At 38.0% G+C, this 26,316-nt stretch overlaps 2 protein-coding genes across 7 annotated transcripts; one reads left to right on the plus strand and one right to left on the minus strand.

Moving 5' to 3' along the window:
* Positions 1-293: 293 nt before the first annotated feature.
* On the plus strand, positions 294-19,403 carry LOC127448505 (transcription factor Dp-1-like). Of its 6 annotated transcripts, none has more exons than XR_007898538.1 (14): positions 294-419; positions 2,841-2,925; positions 3,003-3,069; positions 3,354-3,457; positions 4,343-4,486; positions 8,062-8,183; positions 8,599-8,764; positions 9,010-9,156; positions 9,261-9,329; positions 9,407-9,558; positions 9,689-9,855; positions 14,449-14,527; positions 17,972-18,076; positions 18,268-18,355. XR_007898538.1 is itself a non-coding variant. In XM_051711105.1 (13 exons), exons 2-13 carry the CDS (start codon positions 2,914-2,916, stop codon positions 18,407-18,409), a joined length of 1,371 nt encoding a protein of 456 aa, XP_051567065.1. In that variant the 5' UTR covers positions 294-419; positions 2,841-2,913; the 3' UTR covers positions 18,410-19,403. The 6 variants fall into 6 exon arrangements, 4 of the variants coding, with proteins under 4 accessions (XP_051567065.1, XP_051567068.1, XP_051567067.1 ...); XR_007898539.1 differs by lacking the exon at positions 17,972-18,076 and adding an exon at positions 10,173-10,236 and having other exon boundaries at positions 18,268-18,324; XM_051711105.1 differs by lacking the exon at positions 17,972-18,076 and having other exon boundaries at positions 18,268-19,403.
* A 149-nt stretch (positions 19,404-19,552) lies between these two features.
* Positions 19,553-25,443, minus strand: LOC127448520 (protein-lysine methyltransferase METTL21C-like). The gene is made up of 5 exons (XM_051711138.1): positions 25,347-25,443; positions 24,777-24,940; positions 24,533-24,650; positions 23,662-23,933; positions 19,553-21,011 (listed from the first exon to the last, which is right to left on the minus strand). Exons 1-5 carry the CDS (start codon positions 25,441-25,443, stop codon positions 20,892-20,894), a joined length of 771 nt encoding a protein of 256 aa, XP_051567098.1. The 3' UTR covers positions 19,553-20,891.
* Positions 25,444-26,316: the final 873 nt, after the last annotated feature.

Below are 26,316 nucleotides of genomic sequence, written 5' to 3' on the forward strand. Positions count from 1 at the left end.
CTTTAATTAAAAAAAGTATTTGGCCGTGCTGATCAAAAGTTATTAGGTCTTTGTAAGCATATTTTGTATATGAGCCTTTATTGATTTGTGTTTTCCAGTTTATTATTTACGTTCCATTCTTACGCACGCTCCTCCCCCACACGTAGTGCGGGAGGGATCCAGTGAAATTAACCAATGAGAAAATCTCGACACGACGCACTGTGCAGCACCGTCCAATCAGATTCTAATATGGGCGTGTCTTCCACACCACGCTTTTACGACGTCATGCGCATTGCCATCCAATCGGATTTCTCGTGGCGTAGACACCGCCAAGCTCAGTTTTTCAGAACCAGAGAGGGAGCAATTTCTACTGTCTGCGATCCTGTTCATTCAGCTGTAGACAGTTGAAGGCGGACGCAAGGACGCGGATGCAATCGACCGTAAGTGAGACCGGGGGTGGGGGGGGGGGTTTCAGCCCACGGATTCAGCATAAGCTACTATTCTCTGTATCTAAAATGCATTCATCTATAAAAGAACCGCCAGTCATCTGCGATTGTAAATGGAGAGATATTTTGACAAATGTTTTAAGTGTGTTTACCAGCAGACTGGACAATAACCTCAATGTGGATCTTTATCTGATTATAGATCTGTAATCTATAATCGTTAGTCCGTTAGCCATCAATCCGGATTAATTGTCATTTATGTGAAAGATTGAAATTGACTGTCCCAAAAGGCTTGTGTTAGCTAGCAAGCTAACCCTTGTCAAGTGTATCTGTCAGTGCAGTGTGATGATGGTAAATCCTCACTGATCTTCACGGATTGTTGGCTAATACACGCAAAAGCACGACCACGACGGTAAGAAATACTGGACATGTAGTAAACAATCATTATCTCAATAATGTAGATTGCAGATTGGTCATTTTGAAGCTCTTGAGATGACCTCGATTTGAGTGGAAGTTAGCTCACCCGAGATCACAGGGTTGCTAGCTTTGAACAGCTTTAGTCCATTTCCTCCTAAAAATATGCTTGAAATACTTTGCAAAATAAAAGCGCCGTTGTTAATATTGCATAACCGTTAACGGTTTATGAATGATATAATATCTAGTTTAGGTAGTGATAAGGAGCTGTCACTTGAGCTAGCAGGCTAGTAAAGCATCACTGCATGTTGGCTTTGCTTTAGCTTCCATGTAAAATGGCTGCCAGGCATTAAACCAAAACCATTTATACTTGTTTGATTACTTCTGATCAGTTAGTAAAGGGTTATTCCACATCTTTGAAACTATTTTCAGTCGTCTAAAAGATAAGTTTTGATGAAGTTAAAGATTCTGGTCACACGCAGAATAGTGTCAGCTGTTTTACTATGTAAAACGAGATCCGTTTTTATATATCACGTTAAGTTTTACATTATTTAAATTCAAGTGCAAAGGCTCGTGATCAAATATACGCATCATTTTAATCCCTGCCATCGACAACAGCTACCATGCATTTTGTGCATGCTTATAACATCCGCATCCATTTTGGGTTTTATGAATGTGCCATGATCTTCCAACCAAACAGCACCGAAGTGCATGCACGTCGAAGACGCATCGTGATCATTCATAGCATATGGATTTTTATTATTGACATTATTTGATTTGTCTTTGTTTCCTGTTTGAGATATGGGGTTCAGACCTCCTCTTCCTCTGTCCTCTTGCTAACTGGCTATGCCAACAAAAACGGCACCTAAGAAGGGATATTCAGGTCTGTAAGTTCAGAGGAAAGTTTACACACTTAATTTCCTAATGGCCATGAAGTCTGATCCGTTCTCAAAACGACGCGTGCACGTGCATAATACGTGATCTGGTCTCATTTAGACAAGACGGGCACGTTTTGATCGCATTTAAGGGTTTCGCTACAAAACGTGTTTGAAAGGCAGCTAGCTAACTGGGCTAACACGCTTTATTCTAGTACACACAGGTCCGATTGTGTGCATTGTGCTTGAAGCAAAAATACAGACCCGCCACAAACTAATAAAACCGATCTAACCGCATCATTCTGCTTTAAATGTTTACATGCTTATAAAAACGTAGGGAATTGGTCCAGAATTAATTCTGTAATTAAGGGCCATTTGCTTTTGCAGAAAAAAGTTATTTAAAACGACAGGAACTGTTGCATATCGACGTTTTTTTTTTTTTTTAATTTTTTTTAATTTTATATATATATATATATATATAAGTTTGCAATGTTTTTTGAATGCACGCGTGGGACATTTTCTGTATCAGAGATGGAAAGATACGACTCTTTGTCTGGTAATATAAACTGGCGGAGTGCTGCAACCAAATCGGCGGGCCTCGATTTCATCAACTGGGGCTGTGTCTCAAAAACTACTGAGCTGCCCACCTAGACAGCAAATGTAATTTTCTATTTTTCTCTTTTGATTTAAGAAAAATATGACCCAGACATTTTCTTGACAGGTTTTGTGAGAATAACCCACCTGTGATACTTGGAAATCTTGCCTGGGCAGCTTACTAGGTTTTCAGTCATGCAACCAAAGTTACATTTTTCGCACTGTTTGCAAGGACCATCAGTAAAACGTGTGCCTTTGCACGATTGTAAACCTTTGACAGTTTGTGGAAAACCTTAGGCGTACTGTAGAGACCAGCCAAAGCTGCCAGAACTACGGGAGATTCTGGTCTTGATTAAAAAAAAAAAAAAAAAAAACCTCCAGAAATTACTTGTTTCTTTGTAAAAAGATAGTGTGGCCTCTGGTGGTTGCTGCAAATGGAACTTTTGAAACAAAGATTTGTGTAGTAACCTTGGTTACACTCTTCAAGCATCCTCTGGGATTGTGCCAAACAAGTTTTCATTTGTTTCTGTTACAGAGACATTTTGCTGTGGAAATTTGGCTCAGGTTTTTCAGCTAGACCAAGCATCTGCTCCTCAGCCCCAGGAATCATGGCCAAAGATGTGAGTATTCTCAAAGTTGATTAGATGTAATTGAATGAAAATAAAGTGCAAGTCGATGGTCATGCTGTTCTCCACAGGCTGGTTTGATTGAGGCCAATGGGGAGCTGAAGGTTTTCATTGATCAGAACTTGAGCCCTGGCAAAGGTAAGCAGAGCATTTGGAGTTTCTGAACCGTTCCACAGTTGTCCAGTCGTCTAAATGAATACAAGCTTTGTGTGTAGTTGTCACGTGGTTTAGCACATTATAAAGTTAATTAAACAGGCTACAATTTGCAAGGTTCCTGCCTTCATTGCAAGTGTATGGCATCAGCAGCTGTATATGTGAATATAAGCAATGCTCAAGGATGTTTGATCTTACAGTAATGCTTTACAAAGCACCTGCTTGACCTTGTGATACAGTTCTGAATTCTGTGAATACTGCCTCTGCAGGTGTGCTGTCTTTAGTAACGGTGCATCCACAGTCAGTGGCAGTAGGAAAACAGCTGTTGCCAAAAACATTGGGCCCTTCCAACGTGAACATTGCGCCACATTTGGTAAGTGTTGCACAGAGTGATCATGTTGTGTAGTAGCTGATACAATATCTAGAGAGCAAGTTGGCTAATATAACAGCAATATTTACATAAATAATGGAAAATTGTACATCATTTCTGAAATGAGTACTTATTTTCACAGTATTTTCTTATAATGTACTACAGTAATTGAAAATAGAAAATGTTTTATCTATTGACAGCTGTCAGTTGTTTTTTGTTACTGTTACTCAAAACAAAATACTGCTTAAGCCCCAAGTATACTTCGGTTTTGACACGAACACTTGACGTCTGTGTACACAGGCCTTTGACGGAGATACTGAACTATTTTTCTTGAGGACTTTAGACCCATAAAGATGAATTTATATTCCTTCAGACTTGAGTTATACAGATGCAGGTGTCTCCTGAACTCCTCACACACATGTTCTTGATGTGTTCACTGGCAGACAAAAGTTTGGAATAATGTACAGATTTTGCTGTTTCAGAAGGAAATTGGTACTTTAATTCACTAAAGTGGCATTCAGATGTTTACAAAGTATAGTCAGGACATTACTGATGTAAAAAAAAGCACCATCACTATTTGAAAAAAAGTCATTTTTGATCAAATCTAGACAGGCCCCATTTCCAGCAGCCATCACTCCAACACCTCATCCTTGAGTAATCATGCTAAATTGCTAATTTGGTACTAGAAAATCACTTGCCATTATATCAAACACAGTTGAAAGCTATTTGGTTTGTTGAATGAAGCTTAACATTGTCTTTGTGTTTGTTTTTGAGTTGCCACGTTATGCAATAGACTGGCATGTCTTAAGGTCAGTATTAGGTCAAAAATGGCAAAAAAGAAACAACTTTCTCTAGAAACTCATCACTCAATCATTGTTTTGAGGAAAGAAGGCTATACAATGCTTGAAATTGCCAAAAAAACTGAAGATTTCATACAAAGGTGTACACTACAGTCTTCAAAGACAAAGGACAACTGGCTCTAACAAGGACAGAAAGAGATGTGGAAGGCCAGATGTACAACTAAACAAGATGGTAAGTATATCAGAGTCTCTAGTTTGAGAAATAGACGCCTCACATGTCCTCAGCTGACAGCTTCATTGAATTCTGCTCGCTCAACACCAGTTTCATGTATAACAGTAAAGAGAAGACTCAGGGGTGCAGGCCTTACGGGAAGAATGGCAAAGTAAAAGCCTCCTTTGAAACAGAAAACAAAAAGAAAAGGTTAGAGTGGGCAAAGAAACACAGACATTGGACGACAGATAATTGGAAAAGAGTGTTATGGATCTTAACCCTATAGAGCTTTTGTGGGATCAGCTAGACTGTAAGGTGCGTGAGAAGTACCCGAAGAGACAGCCACATCTATGGCAAGTGCTACAGGAAGAGTGGGGTGAAATATCAGCTGAGTATCTGGACAAACTGACAGCAAGAATGCGAAAGATCTGCAAAGCTGTCATTGCTGCACGTGGAGGATTTTTTGATGAGAACTCTTTGAAGTAGTTTAAGAAGTTCTTATTAATGTCCTTACTATACTTTGTGATCAGTTGAATGCCACTTTGGTGAATAAAAGTACCAATTTCTTTCCATAAGAGCAAAATCTGTACATTATTCCAAACTTTTGGCCGCCATTATACATCCACTTCTGTTGTGTCTACCTTCGTCTCCTGATGTTTAGCAGCATTACATCTTCTAGCGCTTCTTTGTGACAGCAATGGCTCAACTGAGTGTTGCTAACTTGTGGACACACTAATTAATGCAAATAATTCCAGGCGCATGCATGGTTAGAAAAATCGAGTCACACACGTTCAGTGCTCGAGCACTGCTGATGCCGAATACACTTGCGTTCACATCTAACCGAAGTATACTATGGGCTTTAAAATGACTAATTCCAATCTGAAAGTTTAAACAGATTTCCATAACTTTGATTTTTGTTGTATTTTAAACTAGGGCTGGGTGATATATCGAATATTAACGATGTAATCGAGATAATTTAGCTGACAATGTAAACTTGACCAATATTGTGAATATCACGATGATTTTAATGTGCTTTCATTTGGCCATTAGGTTTCATGAAGAGCGCATCAGTAGACTAATTCCACGATCCTTCAGGGCTGCACAATTAATCAAAATAACATAAAAATGGCTAGTTGGTCATATGTGATTAATCCGCAAAAGGCTGTGATTTAAAGACAGATCAACATGGTCTCTGTGTGATTTAGAACAAACCGGTGACGCACTGATCTGTGTGCACTCGCATGGCAGCGCTCTCAGATCAGTTCAGGTGCATTATGAAATCAAAGTAATGCAGGTTCAAGCATTCGCGCAGTTCCAAACATTAGCAACCGCTACATGTTATTATACAAATCTAAAAATGCAGTACAGAATAACAGAAAAGTTGGAGATTACAGCGTTTTAGGTAATGCAGAACCTTTTTTTTTGTGATTATAATTTTTATTTGAAATAATGATAATTAATTACAGTGCTAGAGTAACAGCAAATGTACAACAAAAATAATACGAAACCCCCCCCCCCCCCATAAGTACAGTAAGTAATGCTACAGGGAAAATTAAAAGGAACAGACGAATAAACCATGGCAGCAGATTATCACGTAGGTTGACACATCCTTTTAAAGCTTGGGCTATATTACTCCAATAGGTGTTAGTATGTATTCTAGCACCATTGATCCTTGAAGAGCTGCATTCCAAACAAACTATGTTATAAAATGAGAGCAACCAAGATCTTTTAATATCAGTGTCCAGTGTAAACCATTGCTGTAATATTGTTTTTCAGCAGCAGTGAAACCAGACATTAACAGCCTTCTCTGAACTAATGTGAACTTATAAAGAGGGATCATCATTGAGCAACAAGAGACAAGGATCTAGGTCAAACTGCAGCTCTTTGATGTTGTTAAACACTTGAACTACATGTTTCCAGAAATGGGATATGACCGGACAGGAAATACGGAACTTTGTAAAATGTCAAATACACATTGCCTTTTCTGTGTCAAAATAAAAGCTTGTGAAGTTGAAATAATACTACAGCTCTTTTAGTGTCAAAATAACAGCTCCAGGTGAAGGTGAAGTAAACAGGACAGAAATATTTAACTTTTGTATAACGCAAATCTAATAATCAGAATAATCATGATAATTCAGTATTATATTATAAACATGACGCGTCCCACAGTAATATAGTATTATGCAATGTTCAACTGGGTTTTCAAAAATATGTCAGTGAAGTAGCTTTGTAGTTTGCACACCTTGTTCATTCACAAAAAAATGTAATAATAAAAACATTTGAAGGTAAATAATGCTTTTTATTAAGTTACTATGTATCATTGTATATGAAATATAAATATAAAGTGTATATCAATTAAAATTATTGAATTTCATTCTCCCTTGTGTTTATTTACAAGGTGTCTAAAATAAAATTGTTTATTTACTAATTATTTTTAAATAGATTTTTATTTCATGTCTTTAAAATATTGAATCTACTTGGCTACAATGGCAGTTTGGATGAGATGATGGTTCCTCTGATAAAACAAAAAAACACTTGAGCCATTTTAGAGCAAATACATAATTATCGAGATGCATATCGAATATCTTAAATAGGCTGAAAAATATCGTGATATTATTTAAGACATATTGCCCAGCCCTATTTTAAACCACATATAAATGTGGCTTAAATCGGTTTTGTAAATTGTTTTTTTTTTTTTTTTTTTTTTTTCTTTCTGGTTGGCCTTCAAAAAAAACGAAGTGGATTTGAATTGAAACACTACAGCTTGCATTTGTCCTTGTTGAATATGTTCACCTTCCTTAAAATAAAAAATATTAAAGGAAAAGTTCACTCAAAAATTCTCTCATTGTTTACTCACCCTCATGCCATCCCAGATGTGTATGACTTTCTTTCTTCTGCTGAGCAAAAAGATTTTTTGAAGAATATCTCATCTCTGTAGGTCCATATAATGCAAAAAAAATAGTGACTAAAACTTTGAAGCTCGAAAAACCATGTAAAGACAGCAAAAAAGTAATCCATTAAGACACCATTGGTTTTATCCATGTCTTTTGAAGCGATCCTATCAGTTTTGGCTGAGAACAGACCAAAATATAACTCCTTTTTCATTATAAATCTTGAAATCAGCGGTCTCCTTGGCAATCATGATTTCAAGCTCAATCACAAATGTATGTAATTATTATGTAATTCTGAAATCATGATCAGGTCAAGAGACTGCAATGGCAAGATGTACATTGAAAAAGGAGTTACATTTTGGTCTGTTCTCACCCGGAAGATGTTGATTAATATATTGGAGTCTTATGGATTACTTTTAAGCTGCCTTTTTGTGCTTTTTTGGGGCTTTAAAGTTTTGGTGACTGTTCACTTAACTTGTATGGACCAATAGAGCTGAGATAGTCTTCTAAAAATCTTTGTTTGTGTTCTGCAGAATAAAATAAGTCATACACATCTGGGATGGCATGAGGGTGAGTAAATTATGAGATTTCAATTTTGGATGAACTATTCCTCTAATAAGCAATTCAACGTAATACCATTTGCTTAATTTACTTTCTTGCTGCCTGCCGTATTGTCTTCTAAACCCCAGCATCTCTCTATAACAGGTCATTAGCACACCTCAAAGGCCAAGTGGATCAAATGTGATCCTAATGAACAGCCCACACACACCCAGCTCTCAGTTTATCACCCAGAGTCAACCATCAGAAGCCTCTCCATGGTCCTCAGGGTAAGCCTGACTTCAGCAGACTACTTTACAACCTGTAATGACACATTGTGGTCTCTTTCAAACATGGATTCAGTGGAAACAAGTACTTTTTCTCCACTTTATGGAAGGTGTTGTGTGTTTGTTTTGTCTTTTTTTGTTTTTGTTTTTTTAAACTTAACCTTTTGCATGTACCATGATAAAACCACAGTATTCTTTGAAGTACTTTGGAGTGCAAATGGCGTGGATTACTGTCCATGAATATGGTAATCGTTCCGTACCGTGGTATTACCATCTGTTACCATAACTGTACCATGTTACAACTACAGTACTGTAGTAAATCCCTACAAAACTTCAGCAATTCATTATTTTGGATCAGAGCCATTGTAATATGATAAATATTGTACAATAATTTGGTATTGGTTCTCCTTTTCTTTAGAAAGAGGGGTAAGAAAGGGGAGAAGAACGGGAAAGGCCTCCGGCATTTCTCAATGAAGGTTTGTGAGAAGGTCCAGCGAAAGGGCGTCACAACCTACAATGAGGTTGCAGATGAGCTTGTGGCTGAGTTCAGCTCTGGTGATAATCTCATCTCTCCTAATGATGCGGTAAGCCACTTCCTCTGGCCAGACATTGATCCGGAGCTTTGTAATTGATGCAGAAGAAGTGCAGCTCCTAAACATCTTTGCATCGTTGCATACCAGTGTTCTCCAGTCTGAACTTGCAGAGCATACACCAATATGGCTGGGAGATATGATATTCGATATTTGTCAAAATTTATGCATTTGCTCTGAAACGACTTGTTTATATGAGAATAGATAGTGCTTTAATTGCCCTGCTTGTCACTTTTCAGCATGTGTATGACCAGAAGAACATTCGACGGCGTGTGTACGATGCACTCAATGTGCTGATGGCCATGAACATCATATCCAAAGAGAAAAAGGAGATCAAATGGATCGGCCTGCCCACAAACTCTGCTCAGGAGTGTCAGAACCTTGAGGTGGGTATCTGGTCCAGTATTTCACTGGATGTTTGGAGATATCCTTTTAGACCAAGCATTTTAGTAGTGCAACCAGCTTAAACTGAGTACATACTATATTAAAGGTGGAGAGGCAAAGACGTTTGGAGAGAATCAAACAGAAACAGTCGCAACTCCAAGAACTCATTTTACAGGTAAGAATTCGCCCTTTATTTTGTAAGAATTGTTTTATACAAGTGTTTTGAAAGTTAATGCATTGTTTCGACTACAGCAAATTGCCTTTAAGAACCTTGTACAGCGGAACCGCCAGAGAGAACAACAGAATAAAAGGCCTCCACCTGCCAACTCAGTCATTCACCTGCCATTTATTATTGTCAACACCAGCAAGAAAACAGTCATTGACTGCAGCATCTCTAATGACAAGTATGATCAAAGCCAAACCATGAAATAAGCCATTCACTGACTAGAGACAAAATTTTGCATGACTTGAATATCAAACAGTCAGCCTGCTCCCCACTCGCTTTCTGATTGCCTATCCTCTATTTCTGGACAGGTTTGAGTACCTCTTCAACTTCGACAGTATGTTTGAGATTCACGATGACATCGAGGTTTTGAAGCGCATGGGCATGGCCTGTGGTCTCGAAGTGGGAAAGTGCTCTGCTGAGGACCTGAAGACTGCCAGGAGCTTGGTGCCCAAAGCACTGGAGCCCTACGTCACCGGTTAGTGCCATTCAAAATTTTTGCAAGTACTTATAAATCACTCTAGACATACTTGCCATCAGCTTAGAGGATAAAGAAATAGTCCAAACATAATTTTGGGTAAAAAATAAAACACAAACGAAGATATTTTCATAGATGTATGATGTGTTTAAATCCATACAATGCATGTCAATTGGTCCAAAATTTTCAAGCTCCAAAAAGCACATAAAGGCAGCATAAAGCTAATCCATGTGACTTCTGAAGCGATACAGTCAGTTTTGAGTAAGAAACATACCAAATTGTAACTTCTTTTTTGCTATAAATTTTGCCATCTGCAGTGTCTTTGCTGTGTTCAGGAGAGAAGCTCGATTGCACTCCTTGCCCTTGACGCATGCGCAGAGCGTAGGTATAACGCGTGTGTAGGCGCGTCACACATTTCTAAACACATCATACATTTATGAAAATATTTTTGTGTTCTGCAGAAGAAAGTAAGTCATACTAGTTTGAGGCAGCTTATGGTTGAGTAAATGATGAGAGAATTGTAATTTTTGGGTGAACTATTCCTTTATGCAATAGTATATTCTTCTGTAAAAGCCACAAGTCACTGTGACTTTGTTTTTAAAATATCATTTAATCATCGAACTCCTGGTAAAGTACTGCACTATCCACAATCCTAAAGCAAGTGTTTGATGCATAAAGTACAAGTTAAGAAAGTACTGAAATGATATATACTAGGGGTGGCACGACAGTAAAATTACAGTAGTTAATATCAATACCAGTAATTCTTGATGACAGTTTCAATACCACAGCAAAATCTAATATGCTATTAAGTAGACATGTAATGAAACACAAATTTCTCGATACAATACGATGCAGTTGCCTCACTTAAACTTATAGGATTCAGTATAAAGGTATTTTATATCTTAAATTGACATTGACAACAAAAAGCAGATCTCTTTAATAATGTAACTTGTAGAACAGCACTGCATATCTCAACAGATTGTCATTAGAAAAACTTGCATGAACTCATTATTTATTTTTCTTTTTTTACAATAAAATCATGCCAAAATGTCTTTAAACCCCCAGTAAGCAGGCCAAAGGTGACCGTGGTAAGTAAAAACGTTTACCGACTTATCCAATGTGCACAAGTGTTGTGCACACACCTGCTTGTTTTGACAAAAAGCAGAGAATAAAGGCCAAATTATACTTCTGCATCAAACCTACGCCATAGGCTATGGCGTTTACTGCGTCACCTTTGCTGTAGCCTGATGTCCACCTTTCCAAAAATTTTACTACGTGTTGCGTAAATGTGGACCTCAATAGGTGTAATTGGTCCGCTTTGTAACCAGAGACCATCCCCCAGGATAATAAAGGAGATCTGAGGTAGCGTTGCATTTCGCCAAGATTATTTTAAGATCTATGCATCGTATCTCATTGTATTTGGGCTCTTTTTAATCAGGAATATCTGCTGTTTTTTTAATATCCGGTTGATGTTTCATAAAGTTACAAGTGTAAATGTGACACAAAGACACATTTTTTATAACTTATAAACTCTGTGCTTTCTTCTCAGGGCTTTTACTGAATATATATTTGGTATGTGAGTGAAACAATATTTGTTGTGTTCTACTCGAGACCTTTTTGATCTGTATGATGTTTTGACTGTATGTTTGACAGTATGCTGTACAGTCAGTAATATTTCATAAGTTATGAAAATGGAACACTTCTAATTTGTCAGAATATTATAAAGCACCTGTTTGGTTATCAACTACAGTGGTGTGAAAAAGTGTTTGCCCCCTTCCTGATTTCTTATTTTTTTGCATGTTTGTCACACTTAAATGTTTCAGATCATCAAACAAGTTTAAATATTAGTCAAAGATAACACAAGTAAACACAAAATGCAGTTTTTAAATGAAGGTTGTTATTATTAAGGGAAAACAAAATCCAAACCTACATGGTCCTGTGTGAAAAAGTGATTGCCCCCTAAACCTAATAACTGGTTGGGCCACCCTAAGCAGCAACAACTGCAATCAAGCGTTTGCGATAACTTGCAATGAGTCTTTACAATGCTGTGGAGGAATTTTGGCCCACTCATCTTTGCAGAATTGTTGTAATTCAGCCACATTGGACGGTTTTCGAGCATGAACTGCCTTTTTAAGGTCGTGTCACAGCATCTCAATAGGATTCAGGTCAGGACTTTGACAAGGCCACTCCAAAGTCTTCATTTTGTTTTTCTTCAGCCATTCAGAGGTGGTCTTGCTGGTGTGTTTTGGATCATTGTCCTGCTGCAGAACCCAAGTTCGCTTCAGCTTGAGGTCACGAACAGATGGCCGGACATTCTCCTTCAGGATTTTTTGGTAGACAGCAGAATTCATGGTTCCATTTATCACAGCAAGTCTTCCAGGTTCTGAAGCAGCAAAACAGCCCCAGACCATCACACTACCTCCACCATATTTTACTGTTGGTATGATGTTCTTTTTGCGGTGTTACTTTTATGCCAGATGTAATGGGACACACGCCTTCCAAAAAGTTCAACTTTTGTCCGTCAGTCCACTGAGTATTTTCCCAAAAGTCTTTGGGATCATCAAGATGTTTTCTGGCAAAAATGAGACGAGCCTTAATGTTCTTTTTGCTCAGCAGTGGTTTTCGTCTTGGAACTCTGCCATGCAGGCCATTTTTGCCCAGTCTCTTTCTTATGGTGGAGTCATGAACACTGACCTTAACTGAGGCAAGTGAGGCCTGCAGTTCTTTGGATGTTGTTGTGGGGTCTTTTGTGACCTCTTGGATGAGTCGTCGCTGCGCTCTTGGGGTAATTTTGGTCGGCCGGCCACTCATGGGAAGGTTCACCACTGTTCCATGTTTTCGCCATTTGTGGATAATGGCTCTCACTGTGGTTCTCTGGAGTCCCAAAGCTTTAGAAATGGCTTTATAACCTTTTCCAGACTGATAGATCTAAATTACTTTCTTTCTCATTTGTTCCTGAATTTCTTTGGATCTCGGCATGATGTCTAGCTTTTGAAGATCTTTTGGTCTACTTCACTTTGTCAGGCAGGTCCTATTTAAGTGATTTCTTGATTGAGAACAGGTGTGGCAGTAATCAGGCCTGGGTGTGGCTAGAGAAATTGAACTCAGGTGTGATAAACCACAGTTATGTTTAAACAGGTGGGGCAAACACTTTTTCACACAGGGCCTTGTAGGTTTTGATTTTGTTTTCCCTTAATAATAACAACCTTCATTTAAAAACTGCATTTTGTGTTTACTTGTGTTATCTTTGACTAATATTTAAACTTGTTTGATGATCTGAAACATTTAAGTGTGACAAACATGCAAAAAAAAAAAAGAAATCAGGAAGGGGGCAAACACTTTTTCACACCACTGTATATGCATTGTAAAGTCCAGCTGCCAAGCTTTAAAATGTAACCCATTTTTTATTGGTCAAGCAAGTAATTCATTAATATGATTTTTATTTTATTTTTTTCTAACACACAGCATCAAAGTATGCTAAAAATGTGTATTTATTGTTATTTAAGCGACTACTGTTGAGCAAGCAAACAGTTTATGCCTGATTTATTTATTTTTCTCTGCGTAGCAGACAGTAATAAAAAATATGTACCTAGATCTCAACATGTTCACATACTTTGCTGAATTTGTTTTAATGCTATAAAGAATAAATACTTGAATGAATCCATAAATTACATTGCTTTTGTTTATTTACGAAATGTAGGCATTTTTTTTTATCAATATACTAGCACTTTGACTGTGTACTCACAGAACGACACAAACTCACCAACACACAACTATAAATGCAAACCACCATGTTGGCACTACGCAGAGCCTAAAGCATAGGTTCAACGCAGAAGTAAAAACCATCCTTAAAGTCACATGAAAACGCGGGTTTATGTTTGTCTTTTTTTTTTTTTTTACATTTTTCACCCAATTTGGAATGCCCAATTCCCAATGCGCTTTTAAGGCCTTGTGGTCGCATAGTGATTCGCCTCAATCCGGGTGGCGGAGGACGAATCCCAGCTGCCTCCGCGTCTGAGACTGCCAACCCGTGTATCTTATCATGTGGCTTGTTGAGCGTGTTGCCACAGAGACATAGCACGTGTGTAGGCTTCACGCCATCCACTGCGGCATCCATGCTCAACTCACCATGCGCCCCACTGAGAACGAACTACAGTATAGCAACCACGAGGAGGTTACCCCATGTGACTCTAGCAACCCTAGCAACCGGGCCAATTTGGTTGCTTAGGAGACCTGGCTGGAGTCACTCAGCACGCCCTGGGATTCGAACTAGCGAACTCCAGGGGTGGTAGCCAGCATCTTTACCACTGAGCTACCCAGGCCCTGTATGAGCTGTGTTTTGATAGTTATCAGCATATTACTGTGCATGTAAACATGCTGTGTTGCCTGGGAGAGGTTGATTGCTAAATGCAGCAGTTAGGTTAACTTGCTGTTGTGTTTTTGCTTCTTTTTTTTCCACCAACTTGCACAGAGGAGTGATGTCAGCATAAATCTGTATTAAATATTTCTGTATTTATATTTTGTTGGATACAGATGATTTGTAATAGTGTACTGAACTAACTGAAAAGGCTTGCTTTATTTTTTTGCATGCAGAGATGGCACAGGGGCCCATTAGTAGTGTCTACATGACAGGGGCGCCATCTGCTAACGGAGGCCGCTATCATATTGGAAGGTGAGTTTCTGTTGCACATTTTTGGGTTGTTCATTAATGAAATGGGTACAGAGAGTAGCTATTAAATCAAGATAGATGATGATAGTTCCCAGATATACCTGCACAATACACCAACCACTGTCCATTGTTTGACCATGTCATGTTAGCTGGGTCGTTTTGACATTCCTAAGTGATTTTCCAAAGGCTAGTTGAGTTGAAAAAAGTATGACTGAATGTTTCAGTAAGGTGTTGCACCTCTCTAATGATGTGAAATGAAGCTCTTCTGTTAAGTTTTGTTGATATTTCTTAACTTTTGATTTGTCTTCATTTTAATGTGGGGGAATGCCATTGCTATAATCTCTTGAGGTTCATATTTTACAAACTGAAGGTTTACTGGTCTGGCTTTTGTATTTAAGGGAATAATTCATCAGAAACTCATTGTTCCAGACTTGTATAATCTCTCTTTAATGCAACAAATAAGGAGATTTTAGGCTCTGTTTCATACAGTAATCGCGAATGGAGACTGACACATTCAAGCTCCAAAAATGACATAGTGTCATAAAACACTTATGTGCTATATTCTAAGTCTTAAGACATATAGTTGCTTTCTACTGAGCCCCCCTTTTCTGAAACCTTTCTGCGTGCCCTCACAGTATTGTTTTCCGTTCCCTCGCAATTGTTTGCGTTCCCTAGTAATACGTTTTGTTTGCCGTTAAAAAAACAAAACATGTTTGCTTCATAGTTACTTTATAGTTTTGCATTTCCTTTGAATAAATGTACCATGGTTTTACTATAGTTGTACTTTTAGACTGTAGGAGCCACAGTATTTGGTAGAAACCATTGGTTTTACAATTGTAGTATTGTAGTAACTATGAGAAGTAACCATAGTTTTTCGTGGAAACCATGGGTTTAAAGTGGTCATGAACTGGAAAATCAAACTTACCATGATATCTTAACAAGAGTTCATAGCACTATAAAAACATACTGTAAATTTCAGAACCGAAAACTTCTTCATTAGTCCAAAAAAGGTTTTATTGAAACCAAGGTGCCATAATGACTGGTTCTCTACTTCCTCCTCACTAATATGTCATAGTAAGGTGTTACATCAGCACAGGCCAGCCTCTGCATAAACAGATCAATGCCTACTTTATCATCGACACTGCTTGACCCGCCCACTGGTCTTGCCATTTGAGTAGAGCAGTGAGATTATCTCTTGCATTTGCTTTGCAAGGATCCCAACATTAAGAGAGTGGGTGACGTTTATTTTTAATGAAGTCCCTGATCGCATCAGTAAGAACATGTTTGTTTGTTTGCTCGCTTCATTTTGCCGATGATTCTTTCACAAACAAGACACAGTTCGAAGCAGGCTTTGCAGAGAGACTTAAATTAAAAGTTTATGCGGTGCCAACTATATTGGACCCGACAGTGATGTCGCAACAAACAAGTGTGAGTATCAATGTTAATAGTTTTGCTTCATATGTTACAGACTGTTAGATGTATACTGAGTATTTGATTTGATCCTAGTGATTTTAGATGCTCGTGTATTAGTTTTAATGCACAGGGATCACTAAGCAGCATATATTTTCTTGTTCTTTTGGCATGATGGCACAATTGCCACAGATGCACCTAAAGAGTATTGCTATCAATATATTTAGACAATCTCTTTCCTTTTTAATGAAAACATGACTCGTAACGAAAACGTATGCTTTTGTCACTACACTGAATATATTATGAAAGATGATTATATGACGAACGACAGTGCGACAAACACCAGTGAATGTATCCTGTATACGTTTACATGTTGCACAGTAAGTATATCCTTTCACAGTTATAAATGTGATAGCACCATTTATTTACAATTTATTTGGTACTACCATGCGTTACTCAGCATTTATAAAACACGGAAATGTTTCACCGTTGGAAAATTCCCCAACTATGTAACAAGATACTCACCGTTGTGTCGTGTCTTGGTTTAAACAACAATAAAAGTAATACCTATTACACAAATAGACAAGTAAATTACAGTGATTACTTACCACACTGTCACAGACTGCAGTATCCGTGGTGTTTGTGGAGGGGGTTAATTTTCTTCAAATTCGGGATCAGACTCTGGCTCAAACATGTATGGATGAATTCCTCTGGTTGTCTTTTTTTTTTTTTTTTTTTTTTTTTTTTTTCTTCAACCATCTGAAGTTTTCAAAACAACCCCACACGCGTGTAATGGCGGGGACATTTACACTTATCCACATGCAAAGATGTTACCCAGTCACAGCAGTGGGCATTTACACTGAAGTCTTCAAGAACACACGCCCCAAAAAATGGAGCATTTGAAACAGAGGCACAAAAACTGGGTAGAAAATGACCAGTTATTCCTAAATTATGGCTACTTTTAATGAAAAAATCACACTAACATTGTAAGTGGACCTCAAAGAACATTATAAAATTAAATAAAAATCCAATTCATGACACCTTTAAAACAGTATACTGTATAGAGTAACCATTGTTTTACTACAGATGAATCTTGTGGTTACTATTGTTTTACTACAAATACCATATTTTATCCATGGCATTTGTACTTAAACCATAGTAAGTACTAAATTATGATTTTATTACCATTGTTTTCATTTTCCTGTATTAGAATGGTTTCACTACGAAAATCATGGTTAAAATACGGCTACTGAAGTAAAACTATGGTAGATTTTGCGAGGGCACACAAAACTTATTTCAAAGGCAAGCAAAACTATTTCAGAAAAACAAAATCCTGTCCTGTCCTCTAAGGAGCTTGACAGAATCTGTCCCCATTCACTTTCATTGTATGGAGAGGTTGACCGATGAATCGGTAAAACCGATATATCTGTGCCAGTCTTTGCTTTTTTTCTTTTTCTTTTTTTTTTTTTTTTATTCCTCAGTGTTTCTCTGTGGCCAAAACCCTTCATCTAGTGAATATATATATAGGCTACAAAAAGCTGAATGTGGTAAATATTTACATATAGAGAATTGTAACACAGCCAAGACTCTGTGACCGTCACTGTTTATGGACTAATTCACGCATGACAATTGAAAAGCGATCGCTGATGATTTACTATTGATGAATGATGACCTACTGTTAATTACTGCTCATACAGTATTTATTAGCCCTTATAACAATGTATGGTGTTTTGGTGTAATACAGTGTAGATTAATGTAAGAGTTCATGACTGTGAACTGGAAGCACAGACATTTCAAAATAAGAGTCCCTGTTGTATTTAGGACTTGTTTATAATGAAAAGTCCTTTCCATTTACACATTTTTTCTGGTTATTGAACTGGTAACATGCATCTAGGATTTTTCTTATTTTGGACTCTTGCAGCCTCTGTCTGTGCACTTAACAGTAAAGAAAGACTAAGTGTCTTTTTAACATGTAATAAACAGATTTTAAAAACTATCGGCCAATTAATCAGTTATTTGCCTTTTCCAACACCTTAGTTTTCGGTATCGGCAAAATCCACTGTCTGTCAACATCTAATTGTGTGGATCGAGTGACAAGAGCTTTTCCTTTGGTGTTCCACGGGTGAAAAAAAAATCATACAGGTTTGGAAAACACATGGTGCTGAGAAAATGTTGACAGAATATTAATTTTTGGGTAAACAGTTCCTTCAAGGGAGTTAATGGCCTATGTGTTCAGCATGATTAAATATTGAAGAAGGGCTTTACATGTGTCAAAATGATCCTTCTCTGATTCTTGTTTGTCATCCTCCTTTCTCCTCCCTTTTCTTTGACAGCGACGGGGGGGCAGATGGCACAATGGCCTCTAGTTCTAATGACTCTCACTACAGCGGCTCTCGGGTCGAGACCCCTGTCTCCTACATGGGTGAGGATGATGACGACGACGAAGAATTTGACGAAAACGACGACGAAGACTAAGCCTGTCCATCGTGCAAGTTCTTCCAGCTGCCATGTCCAGGAGGATTGATCAACCACACTTCTTGTTACTCTTCTGCAACTCGCAGTTTATTTCCTGCTGGATAGCATAGTTTTCAGCTGAAGGACGTTGCTGAAGTTAAGAGGCAACACTCTTGGCCCTGTTGTAGCACTCCAGCTGGACGTTATCTGCTCTGAAACTTTCCCTCCTGAAGAAAAGCCCTCTTGCATACAGTTGTGTGCTGTTGGAAAATGTTATGTGATCTCTGTGTGAAATAGTTATCTTCTTTGTTTGAATGATGAGTTTGTTTTTGAACGTGCTGGCTTGATTTGCATTCTGATGATTCGGGATGGCTTCTGCCCTGCAGACTTGTGAATCGAAGAACCTACAAAGCTGGCTGCTATTTTTTGCCCCATATGGGGCAGGTTTTTGGATGTGTGGACTCTTTTTGAATGCTGACCTGATGATTTCTTGCAGGCTTTTTTTGTAGATTCTCCTCCCTTGTGTGTTTGGCTCCTCGGCGTTCTGCAGAGCATTGCTTTTTTGGAGGACTCTGAGAAGTCAGTCATTTTATTTGTTTCTTGTCTTTTGGTTTTGGAGCTTCGTAGGCCATCTTGTCCTAGAGACACCGGAGGACATCAGAGAAACTTCCAGTACCTTAGGAAAATGAAATGCTTTGTTTCTTAATCACATGGTCTCAAATCTTCTGAAGATTAGTTTCTAGTGTCCTCTCCACGTCAGTAATATCTTGGAGCGTGTAAGATTATTGTTATGTATTAAAAAGAAATGGACTTTAGGTCTCTCTGGACTTCCCTTTGAAAATTTCCTTTAAAAAACAAAACCGAATCCTTGTACTGACTCCTCGAAGTATCTTTTCTGTAATCTAATATAAGTTTCAAATTTAAATATATAGAATGTTTTAAGAACTCAATTTTGGTGTGTTTATTTGCAACACTAATGTAATACTACTCATTTCAATAAACTTTATTTTATATATTTGCCTTGTTTGACTAGATTTGCATTCAGGCAGGTGATCTGTTACAGAAGTGTCCGTTGTGACTTGCTATATTCCAACTAACACCGTTTTAAAACTGGATTTATTTGGACATCTAAAAAATTTCACATCTCATGACCATTTAAGGGAACTGTAAAAAGGTGACTAAAATTTTGAACAAAAAAATAAAAAAGAGAGAGAGAAAAAAATAGTGATAAGATATACAGTTTGTCCCATAGTCATGGACAACCTAAAAATATCAGGGAATGTTAAAGTTGTGCTTTCTAGTCCTGGAGGAATCATGGAAAACATTAACATTTTAAAAGTCAATGTAATATTTCTTCTGCTCTGCTGTAAAATATTTTATTAACGAGATAATGCACTTTATTGCAATATTCCCCCATTGAACTGCATGCAAATCTCTGGACATTTTGTTTTGTCATATAAGAGATATTTGATTTGTTCATTAATCAATGATGTAAACAAGTCTGATCTCTTCCAGGCATGTTCCCTTGTGCAAAATGTTGCAGTAGACTTGAGCTATTTGATAGGGAAACAGTACCATTTTTAGAGACCAAGATTGGTACCAATACTTCAGTTTTGATACTCCATGAAACTGATTTGTAGTAATGCTGTAATTTTTTTTTTTTTTTCCCCACGGGGGGCAACATTTATGCAATGACTGTTAAGTATTGTTTTAGTGTTGTTGGTTTTAATTAGTACATGAGCCCAGTTTTGTTACTGTACATCCCCAAACTGTCCACAATGTTAAACAGCTGAATAGATTGTTTTAGCTCACTATACCAGAGGTGTCTGCAAATTTAGAGAATGGTATAAATCACATTTTTGTATTTCTAGTCATCACAACACACTTTTTTTCTTTCCAACCCAGAGTCAACCCCCTTTCAGTACTATCTCTCTCCTTGCATTTCTTTTTTTATGCTGTTTTTAAAAGCTATAAACAAGCTGCCTCATCCCTTGGGTGACCTTCCCCATGGATTTGTCAGTTTCAAAGCTACACTATCCCTGAGGCTGGATCTGCCTTGTTAAAATATTTTTCAGTAAAGTTTATTCATAGCAGGTGGCTGTAGTAGTTTAAGTCTAGAGAAAAAGAAAACATTTTGCATAAACCATGTTGCAAAAATTGGTTTAATAATAACAATATAAATGCTTGCTTACACTGTACATTTGACATTTTAATGCAAGTATTGTTTATGTTATTTAAAATAACAGTTTTCGAAAGTTATTAAACTTGAAAAATGAATACATGTGGGATCCCCTGTTTTGTGCATTTGGGATCCTGTGTTAGGAATGGTACAGCCCTGCAGTAAGTTTACATCGTTACATGTAATTCTGCACCCTGACCCACAGGTAGAGCACTTTCCATTCAGTTATGGGATGGCTGGACCCATTTAATGGACAATCATGTAGCCGTGTGCATTTTTACGATTTTATGTTGTTGGTTCTTTCTCCTCATCACTCATTTGCACTCAGTTCCTTGCAGTGGCCTGGTAGATCCTTAACTCCTCTTGCGGGATGTCTTCAAGCAGTGTGGTGTTAAAGATGTTTTTGAAGTTTTCAATGAAACGCAGGTCAGACTCAAATCTCACCTATTGGAAATGGAACATTGACAGACAACAGGAATTATACACTACCAGTCAAAAGTTTGGACACACCTACTCATTCTTTAAGCATAGGCCTTAGATCAGAAGGGTTTTAAATTCATGAGAAGCCTAAACTTAGTCAAGGACCATGGCCAGCAAACATTCACATGATGAACAAAGTAAAAAAATAAATAAATAATAAAAAGTTGTTGTCCTAACTTTGTAATCATGTCATTCTGGTTCTGTTCACTCTCTCTCACTTTGAAGAGTTTTATTTAATTCCACTAGATGGCAACAAGTACTTGGAAAAAGTAAGTCCATCACAATACACAGATCTGAAATGTAGGTGGCTCTCTAACACATTTCAGCCCTCACAGATGTTCTTGTCCATAGACATTCTGTTAAGTTTTCAGTGCATGCACCACCCTCAATGTTTAATTGAATAACTCTGCCTCTGATAGCCCTTTTCCACCAAAATTGTGATGGTTCTTGTGCCAAGTCTGTGCTCTGCTGGTTCACGACTGGGGCAATCTGGAGCCTATCGTAAACCGGCCATGCTTTTCCACTGACCTAGGAGCCGAACGGTGACGTAACGGGTTACTGTCTATGTGGTAGTGTCACATGACTACCCCAAACATAAACATGGTGCGTCACAGTGTGTTTGTATACAGCTTTTACTCTTGTTTTTGAGGACATATTTAAACGGATTAATGCAATCCATCGTTATTACATTGCTCAACAAGATTGACGACATCTACGCTAAAGACAACAGGTAATGTAATTACATTATATCGTATGAACTGTGGCTTAATTAACTAAGTTCTGTGAACTATTACAGTGGAATCATTATTAACATTGGTGTAGCAGATGGTTATATTTGGATTTTTGCCATAGTATATAATATTATTGATTGAGAATCCCACCATTTTACTTAACAGATAGCTGCGATCTTCCAAACTTAGTGAGTAGCTGGTCAAAAATCCGCTTACAGAACAAAACAATGTACAAAATAAGATGACAGCAGTGTAAGAAAAGCTAACAAAGTTGGCAAATATAACAACTTATAAGCTGCAGAGGACAACGGCGATTCACTATTTATCACGAGTGTTACTGGCTGAATTCAATGCCCCAGTTAGTTAGCAGGCTGGTCGGTGTCCGAGTCCAAAACATTGCTCCGTCCACTGTCGCTTTTGCTTATGTCCTTCTTATGGTCCCTGTACTCCCTTAAGTGTTTTTCAGTTTGTTTATGATTTGGTCAATTGTCTGATTGAAGGCGGCGAGTATCATTTCGTGCTGTATCTTCATTCTCATAGTATTTTTTTTCTTCTTTGCGATCTCTCTAGTTTATCTCGGATCTTCGTAAATACCATTTCGCAAATAGAGCACTTTTTTCATTGTGTTACCTGAATGCTTTTGATGTCTGATAATTTTGTGGTTTTTTTTATTGTTATGGAGTGAAGAAGTACTCCTACTGTTGTTGTTTGGAAAACTTTACCATGGTGATGAAACATTATCTTGCCCTCCATCCCCTGATGTAATCGGTTCCTGCGTAGAGACCAGCAAGCTTTTGGGGCCGGTGTGGAACCAGGTTTTTGGCCCCGGAACGGCCTTTTCTGTGATGGAAATGAGTGGAAGAGTTCGAGAATTTGCACCGGCCCAGGAACCCGCACCCGAACCATGATGGTGGAAAAGGGCTATGAGTAGATTAGAAGCTCAATCTAGGTGTCATTAGAAAGCAGAGATCCTTTGTGATACTATATAACATTTTATCAATAGTTGATCAAATATTTTTTATGGTTATTTGTTTATCAGGCTTTTCCTGCTGGAAGGGATATTTTGTTCTGGACATCAAAGATATAACTGAATTATTCAGCCAAGCAAGCTACCAGAAAAGTAAAACAATGTGTGACACGAGGGGAGGGGAGGGGAGGGGAGGGGGCGGGGACTGAGAGCTGAAGAAGAGAGATTCACTAAACGGTGAATGTAGCCAACTATGCCACCTAGGGACTCTCACCCAAGGACCTAGGTGGCATAGTTGGCTACATTCACCGTTTAGTGAATCTCTCTCCTTCAACTCTCAGTCCTTCCCTAGCGCCACAAATGGCTTTTATTTTTTTTATTTTTTATTTTTTTTATTAACTGCCTAAGGTAAAAGCAGATATAACGTTTTTGGCTACTTGGGGCTTACAGCAGCAATGATTGCCGTATAAAAAAGACATTTGTTTTTTTAATGTCTTTCATATATCATATTTCACTTTGTGATTCTTTTGAAAATCTTTCAAACTGTGGTATTAGCGCAACAAATATAATATAGTCACATTCCTAAGAATGAGAGCTTTCAATTGATATATGACTTGTCTATTTAAGTGCTATGTGTAAGACTTTTATATTCATATTAATATTTTTACCTCATTGCCTCTAGGGGGTGCTAATTTGCGATGGAAATGTTTTTAGGCCTTATTTTGTTATTTTATGTCACAAATACCAAAGTGATGGTATTCTATGAAAGTTCAGATTCTAAGCTTTCAAATTATACCTCATATGCCTGACTTGTGTATCTGGGGACTTTAACGTTTTAAGCGTAAACTCTTTTTTGCAATATAGCGCCACCCTATACTTTAGTGTGCACTTTCCACTTATGGACACTGAATCTGACCTTGTTTGCCCATAGTAGGGTGGTGCCTGGCTTGCAGAAGTATTCCATGGTGTTCAGTAGATCTTCTACAAAGTTGTGATGATAGACCACATCTGCACACAGCACATAGTCGTAATGGTAGACAGAGCTAGGAAAGTTGCGTTTCACATCCTGACCCCACGCCAGAGCTGCCACCTGAGGTGTGTACCTGCAGCGGCCCCGTGTGTTGCGGGAAAGGTTAAAGTTCAGGTTGTTCAGGACATCAGGCAGATCTGTGGCTGTTACCCAGGCACCTTGATGTTACATAGGACGGAAAGACCATCATACCATCTATAGGTAAGCGCGCATTTATCAGCAAAAATAAGTCAAATAAGTAATTACTGGAGAAGTGAACATAAAATCTAAATTTACCTAATTAGTTTTTTTTTAATGCACAACTCACCAGTACATGTTATCCCAAATAATAATAAAAAAAATTTTTTTGTAATCTCTCATCAAAATGTAGTAACTCACTCTGCCTCTAAACATCTTTTTGGCTGATGTCACTAATCCTTTTTACATTTCAAACAACTCCTATGTGCAACTCCTACTTTTCACAATCCAGTCATTTCCCAATGGCAAATATCAAGTCCTGTCTTACATTTTATCTTGTTGAATATCCTTTTTTTTTTTACTTGGAAATGCACCACTTTAACGTAAGTTAAATTTTGTTGTGAAAGGCATTTCATGTTGACTTTAAAATAAACACTGTTAGCGATCATTAGATCTGCTCTCAACAGATATTAACACTTCTATTCAACAATTCTTCTACTGTTTCTTAGAAGTTATGACTCTTGGTTTAAGTGTGAAGTGTTGGTTTTCAGCCTTTACATCCACTTGTGCACATACCTACCCAGTAAACTTGCTACTATGGACACCAATCCTGTTCCCGCTCCCAGTTCCAGCACTGCTTTATCCAGCAGGTTAACCTGTTTCCGGTTCTTCTCCAAGTACCGACAGAGAGCCACAGCCTGCGTGCACACATGCATACACATGTGATATATACATAGGACAAAGAAACTCCCTTTATTTTCATATAACTCCAAGAATCCATTAAGTCAATATTTAATGACAGACAGATTTCTGTCAGTTCTCACGCCTGGCCAGATGACAGCACCAAAAGAGTCAAGCGATTCTCGGATACTGATCTCCTGCCCAGTGAAGAAAAAGGTCTCCTTGCCAAGGGAATAGAAGACACTGGACTCCCAGGCATTGCGCCTTTTCAGTGCCTCCTCCTGCATGTGTTTACTCTCAAGATCCTCTGAAAAGTGTACCAGTAAGTAACAATGTTATTGCAATTCAAAAGTATTTGCTTGACAAACATGCACTAAAAAAAACAAAACAAAGAAAACGTGATGTATTATGAAAAAAAATAATTAAAACAGTCAAATCATTATACACTCTTGGTCACTAATAAAATGTAAACAAATTTGTGACAATGAATGACAATGTTAACTCAAACAAAAGGATTGTCTTGCTTCCACTGAAGCACAAGTTGAATTGTTCACTCAAATTGTTCTGCTGATAACTACATTTATTCTGAAAAAAATGTATTACATGAGAAAAATGCAAAATGGAAGCATTTTGATTTGTGTTCTCAGATTTTCGGACATCACTGTATAAGATGTCATGTTGTTCCCATAGCATACTCATGTCTTTACTCTCACCTTCCTCTGTATTGTTTGGCGGGGGTTTGATGGGGTCTGGGTGCTGCACAATTCCATTTTTCTGTGCATGTAGACCTGACTCTCCTTCTATCTCCATCATGCAAATCCAGATCCAGTTTTCCTTGGAAACAGCTGTCAAGTTGGAAGATTCACATATATAATGCTTTAAAAAAGCATTCTTTGACCAATATTAACTATCCCCTTAACTATTAACTCTTGGACTCAAAGCATTTCTCCAGTCTTTACTCCAAGTGTAAATGTTCCCTTTCTCCTTACTTCTCACAATTGTTATTGAATCAAAGTAGCACCCTGCAAGCACCCTCAAGCAAGCAAAATGTCATGCAAAATGTATTCTACCCTGAGCCAGTTTCACTAGCAAACAGTAATGAATGTGAAATCACAAAATTTTTAAACCCTCACTCACTTAGAAACACAGAAACAGACCTGAGGCTTGACAGTCAACATCCACAGGGCGAACTGAAGTTTATAAAGAAGCAGCATCCTTCTGCTCCTCCCATGGAACCACTGAGCTAAATTTGCAGTTAGGAATAAAACTGAAAGACAGAGAATTGCATGTGGACCTATGTAAGAGCAGCGGCAAAGCCACTTAATTCTACAGCTCTGAGCAAAATCCTGTCCACTGGGATGACTGATCCTTTGCACTGGGCTGATGTCTGGCTCCAGTATGTTTGAGAGTTTGTGTAAAAGAGTCACAGAAATGTAGGCTAATAATAGCAGGGACAAGACTTTAGCTGTTGTAATCAGAATTTCTTTTAAATATATTATCATCCACACATATCACACATAGTTGTGTTCGATTCCAACATGACCACAAGTCGAAGTGTTGTTATCGAAAGATGCCTTCATGGATGTATATGCCTTTTCTCCAGCCTGGGCATGGCTCTGAAAATATACTGCAGCCTGCCTACCAGTGCTGAACATCTTTCAGTCTCCATTTAGCTCTGTAGGT

Source organism: Myxocyprinus asiaticus, chromosome 11, assembly GCF_019703515.2.
Source record: "Myxocyprinus asiaticus isolate MX2 ecotype Aquarium Trade chromosome 11, UBuf_Myxa_2, whole genome shotgun sequence".
Taxonomy (NCBI): Eukaryota; Metazoa; Chordata; class Actinopteri; order Cypriniformes; family Catostomidae; genus Myxocyprinus; species Myxocyprinus asiaticus.